The 9609-nt window shown below is 39.6% G+C and overlaps 2 protein-coding genes across 2 annotated transcripts; both read right to left on the bottom strand.

The window, feature by feature from the left end:
- Positions 1 to 1347: 1347 nt before the first annotated feature.
- Positions 1348 to 2088, bottom strand: LOC121050652. Its single transcript, XM_040511449.1, has 2 exons — positions 1930 to 2088; positions 1348 to 1844 (listed from the first exon to the last, which is right to left on the bottom strand). The coding sequence occupies exons 1-2, from the start codon at positions 1976 to 1978 to the stop codon at positions 1348 to 1350; spliced, it is 546 nt and encodes a 181-aa protein (XP_040367383.1). The 5' UTR covers positions 1979 to 2088.
- A 363-nt stretch (positions 2089 to 2451) lies between these two features.
- LOC112177943 lies at positions 2452 to 3164 on the bottom strand. The gene is made up of 2 exons (XM_024316179.1): positions 2744 to 3164; positions 2452 to 2636 (listed from the first exon to the last, which is right to left on the bottom strand). The coding sequence occupies exons 1-2, from the start codon at positions 3162 to 3164 to the stop codon at positions 2452 to 2454; spliced, it is 606 nt and encodes a 201-aa protein (XP_024171947.1).
- Positions 3165 to 9609: the final 6445 nt, after the last annotated feature.

Genomic DNA, 9609 nt, shown 5'->3' with positions numbered 1-9609 from the left:
ATGTCCAACATACCCTTTGCTTCAATTTTTCCATTTTTTCACTCCTAACTTGGTCAATTTTATTGCTCCAAATCACATATATCATAAACCAAAAAATGATTGCTGATAATTTTATGTGGCATAATAACCCAAACAATCAGAGTAAGCTGGAAGCATAAATTGAGCAATTAAGGTTCATCAACTATGAAGGTTCAAGACAACCATTCACCTACATTCATAATAAACCCAAAACGCATGGTATTTTCAGCAATAGCAAGCCACACAACAAAGATCTAATTTACCCAAAATAAGAAAAATATGATCATTACATCCTCAATAATTGTTCAAGTACCAATTCTGCTGGAATTGAAGATAGCTCTAATCATCTTATCAAAATATTAGAGCTAGCAACCAAGTGTCACAACACAAGGTTGCCCAAAAAAAAAGGATGCCTAAAAATTAATCATGTGCTTGCTAATGTCTGTTCCCTTTGGACAACTATTATCCATCTCCTTTACCTGAGTATTGCTTGATCCTTTGAAAGGACTTTATAGCTATTGCATCCTGCTTCCTTGATACCTTAGAAGATTGGACAGGCCTTGAACCTATTGGGGCAGATGCAGCTTGTTGAGGCCTTGAAGTTTTCGGGGCAGATGCAGCTTGAACAGGCCTCGAAGTTTGCTTAGCAGATGCTGCAGCTTGTTAAGGCCTTGATGCTTTTGGAGCTGACCTATTTGCTTCCAACCTTGATGCCTTCAAGGCAACCATTTTTTTCTAGAAACATACACAAAAACCCAATAGAAGTACATGAGCAAAGTTTTAAAAAGGTTGAGCATTACATACATAGACATATAGAGAAGATAATGAGTGTGATGTTACCCTTTGGTACACTGCCCTTTCTTTGGCTTTCTGCCTCAATTCATTATTGGTCATGGACTGTTTCTTGGCTTTCTTGGACTGCAACAAATAAGGAACAAGTAATAACCATGTTAATTGACAACCACACTTCAAATGACAATTACTTGAGTCATATAACTACTTCATACTCCCATTTTACCTGATTTTCAGAAGTTTGTCCCTCCTCATTGGAATTCTTCGTCTTCTTATTCAATGCTGCAATCTTCTTTTCTTTTGGGGGTAAATGTCTTTGACTTTTGATGTTGTGACCAACTTGGCCACAATTACGACACCTCAGCGATCTTTGTGCCCTTCCTAGTTTAACACCATCATCTGTCACCTTTTCTGAAGCATACTTGAATCTTTTTGTTTTTGGTCTTCCAAGTTGCCTTGTATATTTGGGGGGGGGAGATAGGTGGATCCTCACCTCTAAACCATAAATCCATGCTATTAACAGGTTGGACCAGGTTGCTATAGATACTCATTTAGGTCTTCGGTCTTCTTGAGATAGCATGCTGCCACATAGTCATCTGGGTCTTCCCTCTTCATGTATATGGCAGATTTAGCATGCTTGCAGGGGATTCCAGTCAAGTCCCACCTCCTACAAGTGCATGTCCTCATTACAAGGTTCACTACATTCTTTGATCCCTCAATATTCTCAACCTCAGCAATGTCTCCACCATTGAATGTTGCAATACAGTCCATAGCAGCCTTTTCCTTGTCTCTCTCTATAATAGCCTTTGGCTTGGGGCAGATATTCCCATGGTACCCTTTCATTTTTTCCTTTCTCACTGCAATCCGTCTCATTAACTTCACCCTTAATTCTTCAAATATAGTCACAGGGGGTTTACCCCTAGCATCTAATATCCAGGCATTGAAACTCTCGCAGATGTTGTTAATCATGATGTCACAGTCCACATCTGTGTTGAAGAAAGCCCTACACCAATGTCTAGCTGGTGTCTCGGGTACTGCAAACATAATCAATTAGGTTGTGATGAAAAACATCATATTGTAAAGAAAATGGAACATTGCAAGTAAAAGCTAATCAAGTACCTGTCATCCACTTATATGCATCATTATCCAGGCTTTTCATCTCATTCATTTCTTTCTGAAAATAAGGCAAGGTGGTTGCCTTTGGCACAAGCCCACATTTGATCCTTCATGACCTTTCCCGGAAAGAGCTTTGTGAAGTTTGTCCACATATGCCTCACACAAAATCTAATGTGAGCCCTTGGGACTATCTCTTCAATTGTAGGTATTAAACCTTTCTGTTTATCATTTATAAACACCCAACCCCTTCCTTCATATTGAATGTCTAGATCCTTCACCAATAACTCCAGAAACCAGATCCATGCATCCTTGGTTTCTAGCTCCACCATCACATATGCCGCCACCCATGATGTGTTATTTGCGTCAACTGCTACAACTATTAATAGTTTCCCCCAAAGGTCCCTTCAGGTGTGCCCCATCTAGTCCAATGACAGATCTGCATCCAGCCTTGAAGCCATTCTTGAGAGCTCCCAAGCAAATATACATCCGTTTAAAAACTGGTCTCTTGCTACCCTTAGGAAAACTTCATTTAATATCAATAGAGGTTGCTGGATCAACCCTCTGAAGCTCCCTGCCATAATCATAAAGCCATGTATATTGCTCTCGGATGCTTCCCTCATATTCCAACACAGCTGCCCTTTTAGCTTTATATGCCATTGACTTGGAAACCCTTGCTCGAATGGTTGATGACATTGTCTTTGCAAGAGATTCTGCAACAACAAACAGTTCACACTTTAATATATGGTAAAGCAACACAATTGCAAACATAATTGAGCAACACAAATAGACAACACATTTAGACTTTGAACTTTCATACCTGGCTTCACACTCTCATTAACCACAATCTGGTCCTTAAACTTTGCTGTCAAATATCTAAGCTTCACCATGCTATTGTTAAATTTTCTTGTGCACTTGTGTGTACCATCATATCCCTTGATCATGAGAGTGCTCTCATGCTGTATTTTGGAAGCAAACAAAAAGAAGGGACAATTGTCCTCCTTGCATACAACCCGCATCCTTGTCTTATCATTCTTGATGAAGATATACTCCCATCCACCTTGAATAGCATGCTCCCTCAATGCATCTCTCAATAGTACTTGAACTGTGGCAAACTTCTGTTTTAGTTTAAATTCTGGTTTCTTCATGTCGGATTTGCGATTGAATTCCAGTCTTTCATCTTCAAGCTCCCCATCGGAATTTATGGTAAAACCCAAATTCTCATCATCAGAATCTCTCATTATCAAAAAACTCAGTCACATTTTCTTACTCACTTTCCCTTTGACTATTAGAAAGCCCTACACCAGCCTTAGATGTTCTTTGTGTAGCTTCTTCATGCACAACTCCCTCCATCCAATCCTCATCCCCCTCATCACCATACTGTTCATACTCCTCATCATTGGCCTGGGTGTCATAGTCCTCATCCTTTCTGCCATCTTCACCAGAATTGACTTCCTCACTATCCCCTTCATCATATCTGCCTTGCTCACTGCCCCCATTATCAGAAACCCTTCCAAGGCACCAAAGGTCTGACTAGCATCCAAGTAATCGATATTTACATCATGGAAACATGAACTTTCATTCTCTACACCACTAGACAGCCCCTGCACACCAGACTGCCCTTGTACACTAGACTGCCCTCCACATGACTTATATACACCACTAAACTGCCCTCCGCCACTTGTCACTTTCCCTCCAGTTGAGCCTTGCTTACCACTTGAAGTATACTCCAAGAGCTTCTGTTTTCCCTTATCCTTTGGATTAAGACCACAAACTGTGCTTGCCTGAGTAGGTACATGGTCTTGGTCAACCTCTCTGATCTCAATTCCCTTGCTTATTCCTGGTCTTGGTTCATTTGGTATCTCTTTAATCACCACACCTAGCTTTTTTCTTAGTTCATCTGGTAGGTCTTCTATGACCACCCCACAGCTACCTTTTTGGCTGAAAAAGAAATCTTCAAATATGAAGCAGTCCTCATGCTCTTCCCCAAACACTCCTTTAAGCTCCATGTGGTCTAAATAAAGTATGACTAACCGCCAATGGGGTACAGCTGTACACATAACAATCACATCTGCTTCTATTTCCAATTTCATCAACTCATCAGTTTCATCCCCACACCTATACCAGTAATCAATTCTTTGGTGTTCATATTCCAGATTGAGTTGCTTAGCCATGTTGTCTACCTTTACAAGGGACATCTTGTCCTTGTCTATATTATCAAAGTAATCCACATTTCCAGCGACGTATGTGCCATGCCTGAAGCACCCTCCATGATAAACTTTAACCGTAAAATAGTCTGGATGTTATGCAAATTCAACAATGAAAATGGTTGGTCAATGTATATGGTCAATTAAAAACAGTTAGTCAATGAAAATAGTCAACCAAAAACCTTTAGTCAATTCAAAAAACAGTTAACCAAACTGCCTCCATGAATAGCTGAAAACAAAAAGGAACCAAATAAAAAAGCCTTTACAGGGCCAATATTCTTCACACATGGGAGACAAAGACAAGCACAATTCTTTACTTTACTACAAACTAGGACCACAATCAAAAACCACACAGAAACAACAATATTAAAAGTCAAACCTACACATCCAACCACAATTTCGACAGTATTAAAAGCCAACCTAGAAAATTCAACAACCACCGAATGCAAATCTCAATTAACTAAACCCACACACATAGTAGGCACAATCTTTATTACCACTCAATACAACAAGCCATGTTTCTCAAAACCCATAAAGCATACCATATCCCCAATTTTTAATCAAACCCTAGCACTCGAAACCATCACCACACTAAGAAAAACTATTTTTAGCTACCAGCAATTGTAGCACCCCGAACCCGAATTGAAATTACCAGAATTTCAACAAGTTTACCATTGATCAGGGGAATTTAACAGAGCCGTTGCTCTTGCATATCGCCTTCCTTCTAATTGAAAAGGAGGCAGTGTGTACATCAACGTTTCCTCATCAAACCATGGCTTAGCTGATGAGTTCTTCACGAGAATCAAACATGGTGATGCCAGTCTTGGCGTGATCTGTGTCAGCGACAAGAAAGAGCAAGTAAAGATGAAATTCGCGTGGTTTCGCGAAATTTACATGAATCTTCGCTTCACAAAGCTGTGATTGGATTGATAATTAATATCGAATCCTATGCCTTGCTATGTTATTTACTGGTGATGTAAAAAAAGCAGAAAGCTTCCTACAAATTGCAAGAGAAGAGAGAGAGGGGAATTTCTCAAGGGTTCCCGAGAGACCCAGTCTTTCTCAGTCCTATTTTTTTTTTTTTCTCTCCCTCCTTCCCCCATGATAATAATCAGAGAGATTAAGAGTATTGGTTTTTTGGGCAGCGTCGGTGAGTCGGTGAGTGGATAGAGATGAGACTACGTGTATGTTCACGAAGTGAGAAGAAGCTTCTCCCCCCTTCCTCAGATGGTCTTAACTTATATATACTTAATTTCAATGGTCAAGATTAAGCGATGATAGACAACGATCCAGATTCAACCACTTAAATTCCCTTTATTTCAAATAAACTTTAATAATAAATAGCTTGAGTATCCGAAAAATTTCACATAAATTTCCACTGACTCGTCTCGATAGGAACTTTAATACCAACTTACCCAGTCCTCAAATTGGACATTATCACTCATGAAAATTTCAGAAAATTTTTGTCTTAGGCACCCTTAATGATTACCAAGATAATAAAATTAATCTCAAAAATTTCATCTTAACTAATCATATAGTTTGTGTCACAAATTTGTAGGGTATTACAGCAATCCAATAGCAATAACCCAGAAACAGAAGGCCTAACCAATTTTAAAACCCCCAATTTTGGATTTCAAAACCCTAGATTTCATCATCTTCAATCCATTCATATTGGAGATGAATAGTTCCCCTCCAAAACTTACCATAATTAGGGATTTCATCCTTCTCGTTCTCCCCGTTTCCCGTTTGCAGCTCGAGGAACCCACAAATCAGCATCGTTCACGACCATGTCGCCACCACAAAACGTCGGTCTCTTCTTCGACTCAAGTTGCCTTCCTCACTCCTAGTAACAGATGATAGGTAATCTGATTATGATTTACGGTTTTCGATTTGCAATGTTGCCGGATTCTGGGTTTTTTGGGAGTTTAGGAACAGGGAAGAGATTGGCTTCGTTCTAAAAAATTCACATTTTAGGGTTTTTTTTGGAGTTTAGGAACTGGATTTTGAGTATATCAGATCGAAAGTACCGTAATAGAGGCAGAGCTGTTTTCGTCATTTTACAACCCACGTGGATCCACGTGGCGCCAATTGTTGACTCAAGTTGCCACCTCAGCATCTTAACAGACAATTTGGAAGGAGGATTGACGGCAGGGACAAATTGGGAGGAAACTTAGAGTTCAGAGACTTTTTAGGTGAAATTCGAAGGTAGGGATTGAAATGATGAAACCCTAAAAATATAGGGAGTAAACAGTAATTAACTCAATTATAATTCTAAGACTTGTTATGTATACTTTCTAGCATTTGCAACTTGTCTTGGTTGTTCTCCCTCAGTCCCTCCTCTATACCTTGTCCTCTTTTATTTGTATGAAATTGATGGAATTGATGATGTATATATTTATGGGTAGTGAGCAGAAATTTTTTGGGGGGCTAGGGTTGTGTGTCCTAGCCCAAATTTTATGTAAAGGATGTATTTTTTTAATGTAGTGATGCAATTTACTTTAATGGATGCTTATATCAATTTTTGTTGGGTTGAAATGCATGTCTAGAAGCCTAGTCAACTCTAGGGTATATATTTTGAGCATGCCTAGGATGGAGTTAGAGGCTTGACCCCCTCTAATTCCTAAGCTAGAACCAATTTGGTATTGTAGGGGATATAAGCATGGTGATTTACACTAGCCGCATGATTACGCGGGTGAATCGCTCAGTGGTCTAATTCTTGAGCTTTATGTCAATTAGAGCGAGTTAGAGATCCTTGAACCGGCTCTAACTCTCTCTTGCTAATTGAGTTTGTGTGACCCTTGAAACAACACATTAATACCGTAATTGAGAATACATGGTCCTTGAGCCTTGAACCGCCTTGGATATGACTATCGCCTAATCAAGAATTTTGCATCTACATTAGATAGTTTCCGGCACATAGGATTTGGGTGAAGAAGCCTCCTTAGCACCCAACACTCTCTTGTCTTGAATTTTTCGCAAAATACTTTAACATTGCATTTTCATTTTTAGCAATTTTCTATTTTCGGTTGTCAAATTTAGCTTTAGTTTGAAAAGTTAAGAATCACAATTTGGGACACTTACAATTTGGGATACTTGTTGCTAGGATAATTTGTATTTGTGCTTAGTTGTCCATAACCAAGTGGGGTTTGCTATTCCCTTGGGTACGATACTTGGAGCTTAATTTTTTTGTCCTAAACTTGATGACCATGTTGTATTACGCGTGAGGCTCTAGTATATGCACCAAATTAGTAAGTGAGGGTATAATAGATAATTTGGCGTGAAAGGGATGCCACATCAGTAATTTCACAGAGAATTTGGACGGAGCTTGATGGCAAGGACCTATTGTGTGAAATTAAAGAGTTGGAGGAGTATTTTGTTGAAATTGAAAAGTAAGGGACTGAAACGTCGATACCCTATAAGTAGAGCGAGTAAACAGTATTTAGTCCTAATTATTAAAATCACAAACACAAAGTAACTCAATTAATGATCATAACATCCATAATCTAACGATAATATGAAAATCCATAATTCATAACCAAAATTAATCCAAAGCATTTCTCCTAAATTAAACTCAAGCTCAAATCCGAGATATGTATCAAGAATCATAAATTACAACTAAAACACCAATCCAAGGAAGTCGTAAACCATAATAACACTCAAATCTGACATTCTCATCGAAAATCAACTAATATTAACTAAATTCACATTCAAACGAAACCCCGAAACCCCTATTTAATAACTCGTCGAAAATCCGAACTCACATCGGAATCGGCCAAACTTCAAAGGTTTCGTCAACTCAATAATTTAAACAATCAAATTAAGGAAAAGTCATAATGATCCAATGGTCGAATCATCCTATCTCGAAACCTGAAACTCCTGATACTACGAATTTCTGATCGATGTCAAATGATCAAAACGTGTTAAACAAATTATATCCATAGGTTCCTCACATTGAGCTCTACCTCAAGAGCTAAATTACATAGCTTGAGATGGCCTCACACGCCAACACTCCAACCCCAAATCGGGGGTCAATATATATACAAATGTTCATCGCAACCACCACCGCAACATCTATAACTTCGATAAAGTTTGATTTTGAACAAAAAGGCTAGAAATTACCTCGAAAGTTTTGGTACTCAAAACTTTAACTCGTCAAATTTCCTTACTCGCTTCTAAACGATCCATACTACCTTGGGGGTTTTGATCAGCGTTTGAAGGGCTAAATAACACAGGAAATTTGAGTTATTGTGTGCCTTTTGAGTACAATGTACTTCTTGGCACAGAAGGCGTTGTCATTGCAGGCCTTTCAGCATCTTCCAACTGACCAGCCTGGCCCATGGCACCGACCAAACACGTATGATGCTCAACGGTTGGTTCCAACTCGTAATCTGCTTTATTCGGGTTAACCACCAATCAGTTTAGGAAACCAAAACGGCAAAACCGCATTGCCAAAGCACGTCATAATTGCTAAGAAAGCTATATTCATCCTTTAAATAAGCTTGAATGCTGAAACCTTATCCCTTTGTTGTGCATATGCTGCCAGCATGACACTGCATCCACAAGATTTAGCACCAGAAAATTCTTATTAAAAACCTGCCTAGCATCAGACACAAACCCAGCTTTCCCATAGACATCAACCAAAGCAGTCCCTTCAACCTAAATTCACATCAAGCCCCGTCACAACAGCATGTGTATATAGTATCCTGCACTGCTCCAAAGCGGCAAGCTCGGCTGCAGCCTTCAGCACACCCGAAACACTATACATGCTTGACCCAACATCACAAGATTTCATGTCAGCAAAAGCCAGACGCATCAATGAGCCTCGAGTTCTGCGCCAACCCAACAATCACCTCCCCAAAACAGACCACATCCTTCTGGGAAATTTTTGTTGAGCACCTTGCGTGCATGAAGGGCCATCCTACATTTGGAGTAGAAATGAATGAGGGCTGACCAGGAAAACGGTTGCATCGAGATACCAAGCTTCAAGGAAAGCGAGTGAAGGGAAAGAGTGAGAGAGGAGAGAGAAGTGCAGGGTGGCGGAGCATAGAGCCGAAATGGTGGAGAGCAATGGAGGTGGATCGGCGGAGTTGGGTTGTGGCTGCGGTGGTGGTGGGTTTAGCACTGATGTCATCGGAGACTTGAGTTGATGGTCTTGGAGGGTTTTGCGTGTGCCACAATTAACCCATTAAATAGCCAATGAGACACATTCCCTCTTTGTATACTTCTCAAAATTTTTGCACTACATGGGCAAATGACCACAATCACCTCCAAGATTCTACAGTACTCCGTTTATATCACAACATCAGCACACAAGGACAATGTCAACAAATTCCATTGAATCCATCCCCCAAAGAAATCAATACAGAAATTTCTGCAACAAGTCGTTCTACTTCAAATGGATTTCTGCAAATAACACAAGAATACACAACATATGTTCATTTAAATTAGAGTTTTCACTAGTCCTACTACCACCCTGCAT

This window comes from Rosa chinensis, chromosome 7 (assembly GCF_002994745.2).
Source record: "Rosa chinensis cultivar Old Blush chromosome 7, RchiOBHm-V2, whole genome shotgun sequence".
NCBI classification, from domain to species: Eukaryota; Viridiplantae; Streptophyta; class Magnoliopsida; order Rosales; family Rosaceae; genus Rosa; species Rosa chinensis.
This window is presented reverse-complemented; position numbering and strand designations above follow the sequence as displayed.

What these genes read in the sequence shown, in the direction of transcription:
- LOC121050652 (XM_040511449.1), bottom strand. Translation starts at nt 1,978, where the DNA reads ATGAATGAGATGAAAAGCCTGGATAATGATGCATATAAGTGGATGACA. An exon ending in TGCATATAAGTGGATGACAG is followed by an intron (nt 1,845 to 1,929) that starts GTACTTGATTAG and finishes TTATGTTTGCAG; the next exon opens with TACCCGAGACACCAGCTAGA.
- LOC112177943 (XM_024316179.1), bottom strand. Translation starts at nt 3,164, where the DNA reads ATGAGAGATTCTGATGATGAGAATTTGGGTTTTACCATAAATTCCGAT. An exon ending in TAATGAGAGTGTGAAGCCAG is followed by an intron (nt 2,637 to 2,743) that starts GTATGAAAGTTC and finishes TTGTTGTTGCAG; the next exon opens with AATCTCTTGCAAAGACAATG.